We start from the raw sequence: 20,604 nt of genomic DNA, 5'->3' as shown, positions 1-20,604 counted from the left end.
GGAATGTCAACACATAACACTTTCTTTTAGGCTAGCAAAAATGAGACTCATTAGATACCATTTCAGAGAACATTAAAATAATGCAATACTACATCTTAGTGAAGATGCATTTAGAAAAAAAACACACTGAGTGTTATTCACTGCATAAATTATTTTTGCAAACTATTTTTTCTCTAAAAACATCTCTGTAGCAAAACACACTTCACCATCTGTGTAATTACCAATAAAAAGTCCAAAGCTGTCAGAAGTGGCTGCGCATCCAGACTTTATAGTCCACCAAGGCACAAGGCTTTCGCCCAAAGCAATGTATAAAATTACACAGAACAGGAACACTGAAATGTGTCTGTAGTAAGTCATTTTACTCCCAAGAAAAAGCCAGTTTAAATGAACTGCAATGATTTGAAAAACTAATAAATATCTCATATGAGCTAACAAGTACTTCACACAAAAAATTAGGAAATGAAGTAAACAAAATGTGGGTATAAATTATGCTTCTTTTTATTAAAAAGTGTCTTCACCACCTGACCGCTACTCTTGAAAGAATAGATACTTCTGAAAACAGCATTTTCAAATTCTTTTAAAGTTGCTATTACACCTTACCCATGGTACCTTTAATACTGTCTGAAGTACTGTTTGTGGAGTTAGCAATAGTGCTTGTCTCTAACCCATAAATACAAAACTCCTGACTGGTGGCAGTATAGACTGTATGAAAGTTCTTCCTGATATCTAATAGCCCGAACTATCAGCATAATTAGAGGACACGCAATGTAATGGGGAGTTGGAGGAAAACAGAGCAGGCAGGCAGTGAGGGAAAACTTAAAGTTCCAGTGACTCCAAGGTGAGGATGCTGATCTTTCAGAGCAAGTGCTGTCTGCAGGTTGGTCTTTCAAAATCCATCTTATATAGTGAAGTGAGGTTAGTCTTCCATCAACTGTAAAACTCTACAAAAAAGCTTCCTAGCTTCTCTCCTATATGTTCTGTCTGCTCTTGGGTAAAATTCTTTCTTACTCAATCTCCTCAATGCTGCAAAAATGTGGAATAACAGTGCCCTTGATTTCTCCTCTCTTCTGATCTCTATTTTGAATTCTTTCTTACATTAAAATTTCAAGTTCTGTTTCTGTTGTTACTACTGATTCCCTAATCAGATGAAATTTGTATAATTTTTTAGAAACTTAAAAACTGTTCCAAAGGGTCTGAATACCAGGAATAATGTCATCAGGAGGTCTGAAATGTTACAAGGAATAAAGACCTAATGTTGTACCTCTAGATTCAGATATAGTGTGGTTTCTTAATGCACTGGCTTTTCAAAGCAGAGGGACAAGCTGTTCTTGAAGAGCTGAAATTCTAACAAAAAAAAAAAAAATTGAAATCACTGTAAGTCTCCAAAAGAAACATACTAGCTTTCATACTTTTTCCTCTTGTATTACTGGTTATTGATATTTTCTTAATTTCATACAGTTTTAAATGTATGTTTTCAACTTTGTTTCATTCCTTAATAATCTTTAAGGATACAGCCAAGACCTAAGTCTTTCACACTTGAATCCTGGATGGAATTTCATTAAACTTATCTCTCCTGACATGTAACTTTTCTTTTGCTTTGCAGGTTGCAAAGCAAGAGTTCTGCAACATATTAAACATGATGAGAAAGTGACAGATGCAAGCCTCTTCTGCCACTAGTAGTTGTACATTATTTTCTTCTTGATCTTCTTTTTCTTGGAAGCTTCAGTAACACTGTGCAGATAAACCTAACTAGGAAAGCTTCCAAACTGCCAGCTTCAAGAATGGAAAGGGAAAAAAGAAGAGTTAAAGTTGCTTCACAATTTTATTATCCAGTTGGCTTTTCACAGGCTAATGAAATAGATAATAGTGTGTTTCTAAATTTGAGGTGATTCTGCTTCAGAATAGCAGTCTTTTATAGGCACTTAACTGATCACACCTAAGTGCTTGAGAGAAGAAACTGTGTCAAATGTATAATGGCCCTATAGGTAAGAAAAACAGAAGACCTCCCAAACCTGCATGCCCAGGTTTAATTTTTTTTCCCATTGCAGTTTTCTACTTAAAAAAGGACATGCAGGTGAACTGCTCTGAAACAGAAATTCCTCCTTACAGCTTAAACTTGAATGCTGACTGAAAACTGTCTATTAAGGATCTGCAGACTTACATTTGCAGCAAAACAGATTTTGCTGCAAACACCTCAATAAGATTAGGACAGCAGAATTCCTCATACACTGAACAATGTAATATATCTGATACCATAATCAAGTAAACAAGGGAAAAGAATCACATGACAGACATGAGACAAGGTAGAATTAATTGACTTGCTCACTTAAAAACTTCAATGCATTTACTGATTTGCATGTTTCATCACTTGCCATGAAGGGTTGAAAAATTAAAATTCAATTCAAACTTCATGTTTAGCAGGTTCACCAACTCAAAAAGTGCAAAGCTACACACTGCAAATTCAACAAGGAGTGACTGAGCTTTTCCATGTTACATGACAAATAGGGAACTGCATATCACTGGAAATCTCATGAATCAGAATTAGCCTATGGATGTTAATCTGGCCAATACCTGTCCAACTACAAATAAGGAAGACTTAAAAGATATGTCCCATTCTCCTTTGATTTCCCACTCTGAGAAGCTCATTATTATTTAGTAAGTGTAATTAGAACAAATACTTATTCAAGTTTTTGAATTACTAGAAAGAAATTCTAAGTCTTCAAGAGTTACTACTGTGAATACCCTTATCTTCGAAAGTTGGTAGTTCTTACACTAGCAACATGCAAGTCATAAGACAGCATTTACATGTTTTATATGTTTTACATGTTTAGGATTTCCCAAGACTAAGGAAGACTCCAACAGAAAGTCAAGCCTGATAGATAGTCACAGACTTCTGAATTTTAATCTACTGCAGCACTACATAAAAAAAATTTAGTTTACAAACCAGCCTACCCACACTATCTTTATGAAAGTAATTAATCATAATTTAGATCCCAATAACTTCTATTGCGACTAATACTTTCCATTTGTATACACATAATTTGGAAAACAACTAACTAGAAATTATTTTCATTAAATTTTCACTTTTATCAACCAAAACTGAACACTGAACATTGTTAATTTTAAGTTCTCCTACTTTCCAGTTTGAGCACGGGCAACCTGCTTAACATCTCTATGTCAGTTTCTCTAACTTTGAGATGGAAATAATAAATATTTCAAATAAAACACTGTAAAACTAGCACAAGTCATAAAATCATTAGGGAAAAAAAAAGATGCTGGAGCAGTATAAAGTGCAGTTCCACTCTGAAAAGTGACTCTTAAGAGCAGCATCAGTTTTCAGGCTTTGAATTAAATCAGTATCAAGTTTGTTCATTCACAAGTAACAAAGCCTTCTTTCTCCAAACCATTAGCCTGTACTTTAGTATAGTAGGCCTAACCAATTTTTTCCACTTGAAGAATACTGTCAATATTAAAAATTAGGTAATTATATTGAAAGTTATTTTTAAAAATAGTGTATGGAAGAGGAGCACATGACTTTATTAATTTACACAGATAAATCTACATGCTTTTGAAACATGTAAAAAAATTTCGTCTTATATTATCATGGGAAGTAGTCCCATTTTTCTGTATCAAAATTATATCTCTGTTTCAGAATATCGCATTATGGAAGAGCCCTATATTAGGAAAAATGCAATTTATCACTACTCATTATTTTATATATGGGTTTCTGGCAACATGTAGTACAATTTTGAGTGGTGACTGCAGTAATGTTTTCACTCTTAAAATTGGTCATTACCCAAAACATTGTTAGGCCAGTGATCACACATAATTGTCAACATGGCATTCAGAGTTCATTGTAAGCAGAGCTGTTGAATCTTTACTTCTGTAGAAGATCAGTCTTGAAAAACCTCACAAAACAGAACAAAAACGAAGTATGAATGCATGATGGCACTGACACCAAAATCTTGAAGTCAAAATAGACAAACATTCTTGCAGATTAAAAGCTGATATAATTTTTTTTTTAAAAAGGGGCATTTTTAAAGCTTCTTTTAATAAGCTTTTTAAATAAGTCCCTGCTCTCCATGTGTCAGTTCCTCATATAACTGCTGGGCTTTACCTATACTCTACTGTACAGTACTTTTAAATCTCTAAGGTGATCAAACCAAATTTTCATTGACAACTTCCTTATTTCTAGAAGTCACAAAATGAAGGGTTTTTCAAATATTTATACCCTCACAAAATATTTCATGAGTAGGGAAAGAAGAAATTGCAATCCAAAACTTCTACTTAAATGTTACTTAAATGTCTATTAACTCTAAACATGAGTTTAAAAAAGAGAAGCATAAAAGGCACCAAACTTTGCTTTTGAAAGAGCAAATATCAGTCTTGACATTTACATGGTAAAGGTAACTATAAACTATACATGTGCTTCCTGAATTAAGAATTTCAGATTACTAACACTGTTGCTGAATAGGGTAGGATTGTACTGATTGTACTATCTGTCTCAAGGTGAGTGTTCAGTGGCCTCCCATAGCAGATCTAAAAAACGAATAGGCCAACTAGCAGTTTAAATTACAACTTTGAAACAAAAGCTGTTAAGATTCCATTTCCTAACAGACTATATTAATGACTGTAAAAAAGATCTAGATGCCAGCAGTGCAAACCTTGTGTTAAACAAATTATAGCTATGCCAGTTGTCCCATGTGCCAAATTTTAACAGTTGTATTATTAAATGTTGATAACACTATTTCAGACTGACAAGGAAAGGAAGAACATGAGACTATTTCCTAAAGTTACTCCTGTCAGTATGGAAACTCCAGAAAACAATGCAAGTGTCCATACTGTAAGGAAGCAGTGTGAATGCCTCTCAGCTGCTAGGTTATGCCATCACTAATGAGACTGTTGACTGCTTGTCTACCTTCCAATTATTCCAAAAAATGGGAACACAAAGAACATACTTGTGTTATATTACAAGTTTTTCATTCATTTTTCTTCTGGAAAGAATATTATCCAGAGCTACTCCAAGAGTTTAGTTTCTAATCAAGATTCCAAGCCATGGTGATGTTACTCTTCCCACTGACTATCAGAAAATATTCACCAAGATATACTAAAAAATGCACTGAAATGTGTGCTGGGAAGAAGTAAAAAAATTTTACATTCAGCACAACGGCTGCCATATACTCTAACTGCCTGAGCTGCAACCTCACATTCCCTTAACCTCCCACTTTTAGAATTTTTATGCCAAGGAAAATCCTTATCAGAGAAAAAAAAAATAACCTTTCAATGGTAATAGTAAGATCATATTGTAAGGTTATTCATTAGATTTGATAATAGGTTATTCATTATTTTTTGGCATCTTTCTATGTGGCACTCTGTTCTGAATCTAACAGTAGAAAGTGCTAAGCACATAAAAGTGAAGAGCATTGAATAGTTCTCTCTCATGCCCATGTTGAAAATTTAAAATATCCTACCAAATTTAATCATCACTTCACATCTGAAGTGCTTCACTTCCTTAAAAGTCTTCATGAAAACCTGTTAAAGGTGTTGAGTCCAAACAAAGTCATAACTGATTTCTTCTTTCATTAAAGAAAACTGGCAGTTCCTGATATTGCATGATCACACAGCCTTCGAATTACATGTAAAAATTCAAATAAATATTTTTGATATTGAAGCTGACTCACAATACACCTTCCTTTTCTTACGCACTAATATATCGACCAAATCTGAAAAGCTCTAAGGAATTTTAATTAGTTTAATTATTTACTGCTCCCTTATTTCCTATATATGCTTTTTACATAGATGACAATATTGTTTACTGTTCAGCATCAGAGATAAACTTCACTTTGAAGTAGGGGTACTAAACAGCAGAATCCTTAAAAAATATATAAAATTATAGACATACATCTTTCTTTGATAAACAACCATTTATTAAAATTCATAAACAGGCCAAATTTAACAATCATACTTGTCTAAGGGAAATCACATGCTTTTTTTAGTTCAATATCATTCTGAGTATTACAACTTGAAACTGTTAGTTATTTCTTTGAACTGAAAGCCTGCAAATGTGTATATAAGAAAAAGATGAAATATTTTAAGGATTTATACAAATGGTGTTGCTAACCTCGTACTGTCAGCTTGCTATACAACTGTGAGTTCATTTCTTTGTCTCTCTTGTAACGTCGAAATTCATCAACAGCTTCCCGTACCACTGTGACCGTCAAAACAAATCCCTGTTAAAGATACAATTATGCAGTTCAGAATTTTCAGTGCCAGAATAGAAACAGACAAGTAGGAATACTACACAGAGTAAGAACATGTGCTTAGAACATTTACTTTTCTTTTCTAATTTGGATTTGAGTCTTTCCTTCAATAAGTTAAAGTAGTACCTTGGTTTAGTCTAGGAAAAATAAAATCATACTTGCACATTGTACAGATATAATTAGAATAACTAGCTGTCCAAATATACATAACTTAGACAGCATTTCAAAATGCAAGAAAGGAAGATGCTTTGGATTACTTAAAAACAGCCTTTACAGTTTCAATAAGCATATTTCATTATCGTCCACAAACTTTAGGGCTTTACCAAAAACATTTAAAAAGCCTCTAATTCTAGTGTTGAAAAATTGTCTTTTTCCTAATACATAGAAAAGGATAAATGGATGGCTAGTTTAATAATTCTTCATCTTATATGTAGTAATTTAGTAACACATCACAAATATGGACGAAGAAAAAGGGGATTTGTTCTGAAAAACAAAGTGTCTAAATGCTTTGGCTGCTCCTTTCATAGGACAATGCCACTGCAGCTTCTACTGGAAACGCACAGAGTGCTTCACTTAGTGGTGATGGTCTTTGGCTAGAAAGGGTGGAAAGCTAAAAAACAAAGAACAATTCAGGGATAAGCATATAAATTCCCTCTCTACCTCTCTAAACCTCCTAAGATCAGATTTTCTGGCTTAGACTCAGCACTTGAGCTTTTCTCCATCAGTGACAGAGAAATAAGATTTTCACTAGTAAAAAGGTCTTCATTATTTTGAATAAGATGGATACAAAATTCAAATATTAACAAATCCACCAACAAATAAGATTCTACATTATCTATCTAGCTTCAGATAACCGCCATTAATTTACAGAAGAAAATTTGTGCCATTAGACTTCTCTTGCAGAAGCCCGGTTTGCCAAACTTCCCCTAATGTCCCAGCAATACAAAAGGAGTGAAAGAGCTTTCCTGAAAGAGTGTTGACTAAAATCCTCCTATGGATTTTAGGACTGTTTTGCAGTTCCAGTCCAAAGTTCCAAGTCTTATTCAGCTGTGACCTTATAGTTAAGCACTACTTTTTTGTTCAAGTTTCCATTGGCTACAATTATAGTAGAACTACATAGAACAAAAAATGGCCTATGCAAAAAGCATTCTCATTTTACTTCCCAGGCATAATTGAATGAAAAATCAAATTCTCTTCCTTTCTCACAGAAGCATTTTCATATGCTTTGGCAATATAGATATTTAGGCAGCATAAAAAAGGGCACTCCTGAAGCATCTACAAACATATTTCTCATTTGCACACACCTTGTTACTAAACAGTAATCAAAAACACCGAATGCAAGGTGCTACTTCAAAGAATTTCCCCTAACATCCCCTTGCTGAGCAGCTGCGTACAGCTGACCATGACTGTGAGGAACAATTTTAGCAAGACACTTCTGTTTTTACTCATTTGCTCAACAGAAACTGATATTCTTCCAAAGGAGTGTGTACAATTGTGAAGCCAGTTTAACAAGGGAACCTGTCATCTTCCTTGAACGTAAGCAGGTAAGTATCTTTAGTGTACTGCCTACAATCAAACCTGTATGCTTTAAAACCTTTATATGGTGGAGTGGAAATGAGAAGTTCATTCCCTAGAGCAATTGAAAATAAATTAGCAAAATAGTCTTGTTTTAAGAACTTTGGGGATTCATCTAAGTGCATCTGTGTTGTAAAAAACTGTTGAAATAAACCAAAGGCAAAAAAAAATCCTAACGAAACAACCCACAAAATCCATATACCACCATCAAAAAAACACAAAACAGTTCCAGCAATAGTCAGCTTCTAGTCAGTTTTGTTTAAGTATCAGGGCAATTTTTCTTTAAAATTTTGAGAGAAAATACAAGTCATAGCTATTCCTCTGATTATTACTGAAGATTTATCAGTAGTTACATGCCCTTCAAAAAATTCTAAATTTATCTGTTAAGCAGCAAAAGCAGACCAACAGATATTAAATGTTTTGTATTTTTGTCATAGATGCTTAGCTTTGCTCAACATTCACTTGCTGCCTTTTACCTGGAGGTTGATTATTAGTAGAAAAGGCACTGAAGTAAAAACAAGTAAGTTCAGCAAAAAACCATACTGAGATACTGTTTATTTTCAAGCTGTATGTGGAAACTGGAATGCATAATTCAAAATATCTTTGAATAAGACAAACATATTTATACAGAACAGGTCACTGGTGTTCACAAAATATGGCATTTTCTCCCTTCTTTGAGCAGGATTGAAATGGGCTGAGATGCTAAGGGTTTACTGGCATTATTTACTACCCCACTAATGTATAGCGCTGCATACAGCACAACATGGTAAATAGAGCAACTTCCATACAAGGCTGACTTCTCTCTTTTCTTACTGTGTCAGTGACAAAGACTTTGTAAATATCCATTAAAAACCCCACTGTTGAACAAGCTTTCTATCTTGAAACTGTTTTGTTTTTTTTTGTTGCAGCAGAAGCAAAAGTCTGGGAAGAGAGGTGGAAAGAACACCCAGGACAGTCCCTCCATTTATCCACAGTTAAAAGGAAACATGCTACAACAATTAAAACAATGAAATCAATCCAAAATATTTACTCTATTGACTTGTTAAGAACGACCTTTACTCAAGCAGTCAGCATGTCACAGTTCCTCTTGAACACTACTGAGAATAAATGCTACTGAAAAACACCTATTTTTTTTAAAAAATTTAAAACATAAGGCATTTGCTCTTCCTGCCTTTAAACCTAGTGTGAAGGGACTAGGAAGAAGAAGAAAAAAAAAGGTAATGATCTGGTTACAAATAAGAAAATAATTCCGAATCATGGCAATACAGCTGGCAGACTACCAAAAGGGTCTCCTCTGAAGAGAATTCAGTTTTCAAGCCTTAAGAAGCCTGAGTCAGAAGCAAGGGGTTTGAGCAGTTTCCCAAGAAAATACTGCAGAGAGCTCAATAATAAAAAGACATATCAAAAGAAAGGCAGGGTGATCAATTAGGAGAAACATGTTTAATTAATACCTTATTTTCAAGGCACAATTCCCTCCTGATTAATCCACAGCTTAAAATATTTTATCTCAATTTTTGTGAGAAAAGGTTGTGATCAAAACTGATAAAGAAGGAATGAAAAAAATTTATTCTCACAATTCTGACCTAATCTGAAAACACAAAATAGTCACCAAATTATAATAAACGGAAAGGTATTTAACACACAAATTACCTATGTTACTATGTTTCTCTGGCAGCTGGAGATTTTTTTGCTGGTTGTTTTTTTTAAACTCTCCGGTGACCAGAAGGCAGAACAGAGCACTATGCACTGACATTAGTTTTGGTTACCAAAAACAACCTTGCCTGTGGGGCAGAGGCATAGTAGGCAAGTGGAAGGGAAGGCTGTCAAACAACAGCTTTCAAATAAGGATTTTATTTCTGTGCTGTTCTTTGACCATTATAGTTTACCAGTTACAGGTTTATGCAACATACATAGACATGAACCTTTCAGTGACGTTAAAACCCCCGAACTTCTAGTTAATAGTATTTTTCTGTTTACCAGAGGAGCCCAGTACGTGTACAGGTAGCCTATTTTCAGTGCTGGTACAAACTGTGAGCAGGACACGACGAGAAAATAGAGATTCAAGAAAAACTTGAACTGTTCGTATAAAACCTAAAATGAAAAAGAAAGTAGATAAACATCAAAATTTGTACTCATACATCAAGTAGACTTTTTCATGATAGGAAATATAAAAGCATTGTATGTCATACTATTATAGTTGGTATTATTACAGTACTTATGCAGCACAATATGTTATATATCATCACACACTACTGCATTATTTTAATATTATACTGCTATTTTTGTTGAGAAAAATCCATTGATAGTACTGCCTCTTTTCACTCTGAAAAAGCAATTTGCCAAATTTTGAGTATTTTGAAAACTGGATTATGTATCAAGATCACTGTGCAAAGATTTAAATATAGGTACTAAGATATATTTATTACCAAAACAAAGATTTGGTCTAAACTCAGAGCTAATTATCCAATTTTTAAGTGAAGCCACACTGGACTTATCACAGAATACATTGTCCCATACTCCAAAGCAATGACAGATGCAGAGATTCTTTCGGTAATTAAAAGCACCACTTCAGCAAGCACATGTTCTCAAGATCGCTTTGGTTGTAATTATAATGCTAAGAACATTATTCATTTTATAGAATTTTGAATCCTCAAAGACTTCACATATTTCTTCAGTAAGCCAGGGTAACATGATACCTCCAGCAGCATTAAGAGAAGCGGTTACTGAGCTTGGAGACTTAAGGAAATGAATAACCAATTATTTCAAAGATAAAACATTCAAAATTGATCAAAGAGCCACATTTAGAGATTGTCTCCATCTTTTAATCTTATAATTCTGTTAATATTACAATGACTTCTGCATAAAAATCAAAGTCGTTTGACTCATATTTATTGCTCTTACTAGTCCAATGTTATTACTTAATTATGTAAAAACCTATGTACTAGGAAAAAATATTCCGGAAAGTTCAAAGTGTCTTTCTGGCAGGCACAACAAAGTAGTGATATCTCAAATCTTCCAGTTCAGCTAGAGACTACTTAAACAGCCTCCAAGCATAAGATTATTTTTTTTCAGAGCATGGAACACTATTTCACAAATTACCAATAAAATTTAAAGGTAAAAAAGTTAAGGCAGAAGTTTTCAGAAAGGTCAGAGCCTTCTTCCAAAATGGAAGTATTTCAGGCTGAACCTGCATCTTATGTTGATCCTGTTGAACTTCATACACTCATTTCTGCTAATACGCTTTACCGTTTACAAAAACTTGATACAGCAGGTCGAAGAAAAATACAAACAGTACTTTAGGAGAAAGCAGATCTTGTAGAAGATGGAAGTTAAAATGCACCTTCCTACAAATCTTTTGAATCCTAGCAGACCACTGACAGTTCATTCAATACAAAGCTAAGCACTTCAGTCCAGTTAAGCAAATTGAAAAGTCTCCAGCTACATAAAACTACTGCCTTGAAGTTCAGGGAAGGTATCTGCCTCATATCAGGGAAGGTACCTGTCCATCACAGAAGATATATTTTATGGAAACTCATGGATAATTCCTAAGCAGCTGTATGAAGATGGATATGAAAATGTAAATGTAAATTGAACAGACTGATATAAAGGAAAAAATAGCAAGTATTTTATGTAATGCTCAGAAATTAGCTGATATTTTGGAATTGTTACAGCTCTTTTAGCCAGCAAGTAAAATTCTGTTAACCTAAGCATTATTTTAAGTTTGTATTTGGATATGAAATCACTGAATATTACCCACTGCCAGCCTCAATGTTTAAAAAACCATAGAAGAGAACACAAAATTTCACACGATAAAAATTTCAACCAGAATAGATCACTGGAGCGGATATTTATGACTTTATTAGATTTATGGGTTTGGAACCAATATTCTAGTATATTTTTATGTTATAATATTATTATATATATAATACTTTATTCTAATAAATGAGAAGTCTTAATTTGTATCTAAAATTAAAATCTGAAAACATTTCATTTTCGCCAGCTATTGGGCTTTATTTACATTTAGGATCTCACTAAATTTTGAAGTTATTATTGAGTTTTCAAATAGTAGCACCAAATCAAAAATCTGACTTATTTGGTAAAACCATAATTTTTGAAAGATCAAAAAAGAACAAACATTCACTCTCACAACAGGGAATTGCAAAGTACAGCTGATCCCCATAAGGAACGTGAATCTGGTTCATGATTTGTAATCTACACTGCAGATTTCTAGTTGCAATAATCAATGGCCTACTATATGCTTAATGAATTTTGTGACCTTTAGGAAAGCATATGTGGCTTAACCAATTTCAGCGTATTTAATAATTTAAACTTTGGAAGAAAACATTTACTTTGTCCAATAATAATGAGAATATTTATCCACATGTGATAAGTGACATTTTATTTTCCTGACAGGAGATCAGTCTTAATTACAAGGCCATTAATTTTTTTTGTTGTTTTAATAAGGAAATGCATTACAAAACACCTGCCAGTCATTGGACTAAAGAGGCCAGAAGAATATAATCAATACTCTTACAAATCAGCATAATCACTTAAATAAAAAATTTAAGACAAAGCATTTCTGTATTCAAAAGTACAAGACATTCAGTTTTTGCTATGGGACACAGGACTCTTGGATGGTATTTGTAAAAATGAGTAAGAGTGTAATACTAAAATTTATAGTATCACAGTAGGATACATTTTTAGGTTTAACTACTTTAGTTTCAAAAGTTGTTTCTCTGTTACTAAATTTCATTATAACAACACATTTTTTTAAGAAACTATGAACTAGACAAAACTGTTATGTCTTTTTTGTCTTCATATACACAGTAAAAAGTACAAGCAAAAAACTGAAATTAAGATGCAATATGGCTTCTTATGAAAAAAGTGACAAAAAAAGCTTTTCACTCCACAACATAAGTATTTGCTGAAGAACTGCACTCATAGTCAAAAATACCTGCAAAAAAGACTGCAATAACAAATTTAACTCTGAAAAGTACCAAACTAGGCCTACTTGTGATACAAACTGAAGATGTTAATTGTTTTTGTCCTTTAAGGAGCTGTCCATTCTGGAATTCATTATTTATTATACTAACAATGGCAAGGAGTATGAGAAAAGATCCATGGGACTAAATTGTAATTTTCAACTATTTTCTTCTCAATTGAAGTCAATCTTTTGCATGCAGAAGTGTTTCTTTTTTAAAAAGGATTACAAATTTCTAATGATGGATACAAAAGTGCAAAGAAACCCATCTCAAATTTCAAAAGCTTCCCTGAATTCCAATCACTCAAACTGTAATTAAATACATATCCCTTTGGAAACCAAACAATTTAATAAAAATGCATCCTTGCTCTCAACTGTTAATTTTCATTGAAGTCATTGAGACAAATATAGAAAGAAAAAGAAGGACCTGGGCAAAAAAAATTATCTTTTTGTGGAATAGCCAAAAAACACTACAGAATATACAGTCAGCCCAACACCAGAAAATGTTTAGTGGCCTTACCCCAGGTATAAAGGTAAAGATGTTGTACTTTTGATTTTTTATGGCATTTTTGGGGTACTTTTCTTCACACTTTTCAGGACACCCAAGCCACACTGTGCGAGCCTTCAGGTCTTTCTTTCTTCGACAAATGTTTATCAGCCAATCAGAACAACTGAAAAGAAAGACAATTGTATATATTAAAACTAAAAATGTACTATACAAGATGACAGTTTCCAACCTGGAACCATTGAAGGCAAATATCTATGAAAAACAGGCTAAAAAATGTTGGCCACATCTAAATAAACAAGCATGATGTTAGCTTCTAATATTTAGGGCAATTCAGAGAACTGAACTCACCCAGACACACACATATATAAACACACATTATTTGCAGAAAATCCTAATATACTAATGAGAAGTTTCACTACATCTTACCCTGACACAGGTTCAAAAACTTCTGCAATATTCTGTTAATAAGATTCTGCATCATACATTTTAGTCCTCTGGATAAACTCTTTATCTTGGATTACTAACACTCAGATTATGCTAATGATTGAAGAGGAAATAAGGCTTCTGTTTGACACATTTCAAAAGATTTCAGCAGCTTTGGATACAATTACCACATAATTAGCAAATCTTCAGTTTCTTCCATACCACTGCTAATGTCATACTGTCAAATATTTAAAAAAAAACAAACCAAACCTAACAAACAAAAAGAGAAAACCATTCAAAACAAGCCCACTATATAAATGCAGATCACACAATAATCTGCAATGCAAGAACTTCAGTTCACAGAAGAAAGGAACAGCATGCTTGCCTAGCCATTTACAAATCCACTGAAGAAGTCTAAACCATGAGTAGCGAGATAGAGAACAGCTCACAGCAACCTTAAAACAACTGCATTTTGGACAAGGATACAGGAATGGTGGGAAGGGGTCACAACAAGGAGGAAGAAAAGCTGGCAAATGGAATCATGCCTCTGAGGCTCAACAGACTATTTGTAAAACAAGGAAAAAACACGGGTGTGACTCAGCCCACATAATGTAATTAGTTTTAGTACTTGCTAGGACTACCTACCAAGGCAGAAAGACCATCCAGAGATCATTTGCAAAGAAAAGTGGGTTTGCTGTACATTGCACACTCTTGGTTTACAATGTCATACATTAAAGGAAAATGTACCTGTATTTATTCATTAATACAGTGAGAAGGTGCCTCAGTCACATTGGGAGTTTGTTTGAGGCAAGTGCATCAGGAGCACTGAGCAGACAGGCCTTCCCTGCTCTTCAGCTACTGCAGTTGACTGAGCTGATAACAGCAGATTTCAGTTACATCAGCTGATGAAGTTGACATGAGAAACAATTTCTAGTGAGGTTTTTGAATATGCTGGCAATATTTTTGATGCAGCAAAAAGTAAACAACTGTTAGGAAATTCTTACAAATTTTATTCAAACTGACAGGAAGAATCTGCCTGAGAACAAGAGAGAAATTTACAATCCAATCACCTCAGCAATATTTACTGGAGTAATTCTCTATAATCAACCTGTTCATATGTATTCATACATACCTGTAAGAAAACAGAAGTCACAACCAAAAGTTACATGTCAAGAACAATCTCTAAAATGGAACTATTTTCACTCAAAGAACCAGTTGCACTACTGCTTGAGAGTGAACGTTCTCTATTGACTCTGGGGTCTTTGAGCACCCTGATCTGGTGAAAGATGTCCGTGCCCATGCCAGCACAGCTGGTATAGATGATCTTTAGAGGTCCAAATCATTCTGATTCTATGTCTCTAATAAAATTTAACTCTCAAGACGTTTATTGTAAGAAAAGTAAAGGAACATATCCTTGGAACAGAGTAGCTTACATAAAACCAAAGTAATTTCACTCAAGGTCTGTAAAGCTTTGTTTAGAACTTAGTGGGTAATTGACTCTTAAATGTTTCATTTTTCAGACCACAAAAAAAGTAGAAGAGAGGGGTACATGCAAAGAGCAGATCAGAGTTCAAGGCTGTCTTGACAGGTTAGGAAAACTAAAAAACTACCTGGAAGACACAGAATGCAGTTGAACAGGTACAAGTGCAACAGTTTACAGAGAAATAACCAGCTACACAAATACAGAACTAGGAAATGCTCAAAACCAGGTGGCAAGCTCAGTTACTGCATGAGAATGTTACACACGTGCAAAAAAAGACATCTGTTCAGTGTGGACAAGCATACTTGTAGCAAGTCATGAATGTATTCCTTTCTCTCAACCAGTGCTAGCATGATTGCAGTTGGCTTACAGGACCATTCTGAATACCAAATTTCAACAAACAGGCCTATTGGGAAAACAGAGACCACACACATGAGCAAGAAAACAAGTACAGGTCTAGAAAGCAGGGCTGGCTGACTACTAGATACACCAAAAGAAACAGCTGTTCACAGAAGGCTGAGTGTGGACCTAATATAGTTCCAAGTATGCAAGAACCAGATGCAAAGAGGTAAGGGACAATTATTGTCCAGGTCATTATTAACTAATGACAGACCTTCAGCTGTGGCAAATCAATAAGCAGGGTGGGCACAACATGGACAGATATTGAGTAAACTCTACTAATGACAGGGGTGGATAAGACACTTAAGGAGGCTGGAATTGCTAAAGATCTCTAAGATGTGGTTAGATTAGACATCAGTGACAGATATAATTCATTCTGTATAGGCAAGGAATCAACCGGAAACCTCATTTCCTAGTCTGTTTATTCACAATTACAGCATCACAAAACACACAAATACTGCAGGGAAGGAAGGCTGATAGTTAGCTTACATTGTCACAATCCGCATTAAAGTGTTCCTGTGTGTAGCCTATGTGTCTATTAATTAATTTTGCCAAAGAATGGAATTCAAAGTTGTTGGTTCTTCTTAAAGAAAATTAAAGGTTATGCCAATAGAAAAAATATCCAAAGCAACAATAACTTTGTTACAGAAATACCACTACATCAATGCTCACAAGCTGACCTTTAAAATGCTTCAATTTTTAAATGCTGGATTCTTAAGTTTCTCCCCGAAACTCTCACTAAGGGATAGATGTAAACATGCATTTTATTTTTGTTACAAAAATGAAATGTCTTTTCATCAGCTTTTCCCAGTCACTTTAAAATAGTGACAAAGAATTCTTCTATCACAAAAATTGTAACAATGTTAATTCAACTTTCAAAATTCAGCCCTGTTATTAAGTAACATATAAATCAAAAATATTATTACTTAAACTTGTCTTTAAAGCAAAATGAACAGCAGTATTTCTATTTCATGATTCCATAATCAGTTTAATGGCTGGGAATAGATCCTGCTGCTGCAGGATGTCCAGTACCTCCCTCCTCCCATAGTAAAGGTGTGGATTCTTCCTCCTTCCCTTGTGCTGGCAAAAATACTCATATAACTGCATGAGAAAACCAGGCCTGCAAATTGATCCAGCCATAAACTAATGCAGAATAAAAGGGGATTCTTTTAAGTTATATCCATCCCAACCTTTAAAAATCTAAAAAACTGCAAAAATAGTTGAAACAATGCCGGTTATATGTTTGCTGCAGAAGGCAGAATGATTCAACTCAGCGCCAACTTAGATTTTTACTTGATAAAACTGCTCATGACATTAAAGCTTTAAACTTGTTCGTTTCCAGGGCAGGGGTGTGGAGACAGAAAAGGCAGCTTAATTATATAGTGAGAAGTGTAAGGACAGATCTGTAGGAAAAAAGTTCCAAGGAAAATATTTTTTTCCTGGGGAAAGCGAGCTAGCATGACAACTTACAACTTATTACAGCTTCTGCTTACAGTTGCATAGACACAAATTCCCTGACAATCTTTGAAATCCTGCATTGTTCAATCAGTTTTTGAATTTGAACTATAAGCAGACTGAATATTTGATTAGGCACACTCTTTTGTAGAATCATTTCCTCAGACACTAAGTACTTCTCTACGGCTAAATTTAAACATTCACCTAAAGAAACATAATTATACTGCCTTCTTTGCCACAGAGTTTCCCCTTCTTGGAACTACCTTTTTTGCAACAGATCAACAAACACCATCTTGACCATTACTTTAGCAAATGCCAAAAAGTACAAACACAAGAGTCATGTCTGGCTGGGAAAAAACTGTGATACCTTTGATAAAAGGGATTTGACTGACACGGAGCTAACAACAGTCAAGTTGTGAGATGTGAGAAGTCAGAGATGACAAAAATACCACAGGGTTATGCCCAAATCAATATTGTCATGGTTCAGATGAGCTTTACTACCATAAAAATAGAAATCAGTTAGATTATGCTATTTATAGTCTCAGCAGCAATTACTGCTTTATCATAGAAAGAATATAAGGCGGACATGCTGGCCTCAGAAATCCTAATCAATTCATATTAATTAAAAAATTTAACACCAATGAAGTCTACCCAAAGTTTTTGTTACTCAGATTATCAACATCCAACAATTTCTAATCTGCTCTTGAATTAACATTCCCCAATACAGAACATATTTTTGAGCAACAGTATAGACCTTTTCATGGGCTTTCTGTACCCAGTAAATTTATATGATGAGAGTAGCATTTTCCAAGCTTCAAATAGTCTAGAAACATAACGTAACATGTAGTATGATCAAAACACCCTTCAGATTTTTCTGAACTCTTATGTGAAACCACATATTTTGCTAGGGACTCAGTAATTAAAAAAACATAAAGCGCATCCCTGTTTACTGATTTAACTTTGTATTTCAAATGCCCTTGCCAAGAAAATTCAACTTATGCACAGAAAGCCTTTTCATTAAGCAAATTGCAATCTTTGTTGTCTGTATCAATATAACAGACTGTATATATGAAAAATAACCAAATTTATAAAAGTACTTCAAGGCATATCTATTAAATAGCATTTTACTAACCTGCTTCCTAATATGTTATTTTAATGTGGAGGGAAAATAATCACTGTCTTCATATTAGTAACCAATACCATATTTAAATTAAAAACAGCAACAAAAACCAACCAAAAAAACTCCCCACCAACAAACCAAAACCTGGAGTAATTGTTAAGTAAGAACCCTTAACTTTTTCATAAACAGAGTGTATCTCTACAAGTCAAAAGCTAAAGTAAAAGTCTCAACTGACTCTGCAGCTCTAATAATAAAGGCTTTTTTTATTTTCTCTTTTCATTACTTTTATCCTACAAGCTTAACTGCCAGTATCTTTCACAAAACAGCATTTTCATCATAATGGAAAGATAATATAAAAGCTCTATATTGTCTGCAAGGGTCAGCTTTTCCTTATTAGGTTTTAAGTAGCAGAAACTAGTTCTGCAAAGAAAACATACTGTAATTATTGTACTCAACAGGTAGCTTCAGTAATCAGGCCAAAAGCAACACAGTGGTCATGTCATTCTCAAAAGATCAGCATTTTCCCATGCTTCTGCATAACAAATGCGTTGCAGATTAATTGAAAGCGTACAGGCCATCTTAGAGCCCAAATTAATCCGAGCATTTGATATCCCCTTCACTTCATATGGAAATGCCATTCAATGGCACCATTTTCATAGGGACAAAGTGTTTTTTGATAACAAGTGGAATGTAAATCTCATGAGAAAGAAATCAATCCAGCCCAAAGAACTCCAGAGTATTGATCTATGTGCATTATAATTTCACAAGCTTGAAGAGAATTTGTAAGTTAAAGGGGAAATGATTACAACCACAAAACAGCTGCTATATCACAAAGTTTTCTTTTAACTGTGCTATGAAAGCAAGAAATAAGCAGTTTCTGAAGTTAAAAGTTATATTGGTAGAATTAAGTCTTCAGTTTGTTCAAAATCAAAGACAACATTTAATTTAATTATGATTTTTTTTTCTTGGCAAATGTAAAAACTCTTTAAAGAGCTGGAGATTTACAAATAAAATTCACACCATTCAGATCTGATCAACAAGTCTATTGTCTAAATTAAAGTTAAAAGCTGAATAAAAGATTTTTACAAAATCATTTTTCAAGTACACAGAACTTTGTCAAACCTTCCATATTTGCTACTGCAAAGCAGGTGAAGCTTTTTAGACTAAAGAGTAACAGTTTGTGATCTAGCAACAAAAATCTACAGAATATAAAATTCTAAAGCTGCAAAGTAAGAGATGGAAAACTTCCTCTCACAAAAATGAGATTAATCCTAACAATGCAAGACACACAAAAACCCCTACTGGGTATGGGGGTTTTTGTTTGTTTGCAACATGTAAAGTGATTTTGAACACAAACACAAGACTTTCACTGAGAACCCAAAAGAAATCAGGGCCCCCCTTGAGCTTGGCTCCAGAATAATGCCTAGTCTTTTATTGTGTTCATCCTTCTGTCACAGCTTTGAAAAATTTACAATTTCATTTAAAGAACAAAAAGAAACCCTAAATGTTGAAGCTGAGATTTGTACCTCACCCAGATGCAGGTATGAGGTACTGATTTCCATAAAAATAGGGTGAAATTTTAAATTCTGTTCAACTGAACAGGTCTCAGACTGCTTTAATCTTACATTACACTTAAAAGAACCCTGTTTTTCTTCTGGAAATAAGTTTCAGTTGTTGATTTAACATGAACACATCAACACACATGAAAATTGCTTTCTCACATGCTCCTCTCCATTTCAAGTATGAAGGCATCAATACACAATTGTATCCCAAACCAATACCTTATGCCCCAGAAAAATACTGTAACTAATTCTACTACACAGTGTACATAAATACTGCAGGTGTGACAATACAATAGCCTCCAAGTTTCCTGCATTATCTTTTGCATGATCCTAGGTAACTTTATCAATTGCAAATTGGCATATCAAAAACTCAACTATTCTGTGGGCTCCAGCAAAAATTTGTAAAGTGCTATTATAATGAGAAAGCATCAAAAAGAATAACTTACACTGACTGCACATCCCTGACTTTTATCAATTACAAAGCCTCAACAATACTCTCAGCCCAGATGAAATCTCCCTACTACCATGACAGGTATTTACACACCCACTAAAATATGCTCACCCAAGAAGAGGTTTCTACTCAGCCTAACTGGACCAGTAGATAAGACATCATGGGATTCATTGTCCTTCCACATCTTTTTCCCTACCTCATCTAAGCACACATCTGCAGTTTTCCTGTGGGAGTATCCTCTGTCTCCTGATTTCCAACTGAAATTTCAAGCCTCTGCTAGAATCTGATGGTCATTTTTTCATTATTTTTTTCCATGAAAAAGTGAAAGTCATTTGCTATGATGTCATTAAAATGCCAGTAGGTATAAATGCAAGACCAAATAGACTCTTT

The 20,604-nt window shown here is 34.2% G+C and overlaps 1 protein-coding gene across 3 annotated transcripts in view; it reads right to left on the bottom strand.

The window, feature by feature from the left end:
- Positions 1-20,604, bottom strand: part of ATP9B (ATPase phospholipid transporting 9B) — a 154,139-nt gene that overhangs the window by 116,142 nt on the left and 17,393 nt on the right. For all 3 annotated transcript variants that reach the window (XM_005525241.3, XM_014254567.2, XM_014254568.2), the window contains exons 3-5: positions 13,337-13,487; positions 9,813-9,926; positions 6,122-6,230 (exon numbers count right to left, since the gene is read on the bottom strand). In XM_005525241.3, coding sequence (XP_005525298.2) covers positions 6,122-6,230; positions 9,813-9,926; positions 13,337-13,487 — 374 coding nt within the window. The remainder of the gene's footprint in view (positions 1-6,121; positions 6,231-9,812; positions 9,927-13,336; positions 13,488-20,604) is intronic.

This window comes from Pseudopodoces humilis, chromosome 1, assembly GCF_049639895.1.
Source record: "Pseudopodoces humilis isolate 2021_Gansu_Grassland_sample_001 chromosome 1, ASM4963989v1, whole genome shotgun sequence".
NCBI lineage: Eukaryota > Metazoa > Chordata > Aves > Passeriformes > Paridae > Pseudopodoces > Pseudopodoces humilis.
Note: the sequence above shows the minus strand (reverse complement) of the source record. Positions and strands in the feature narration are given on the sequence as shown.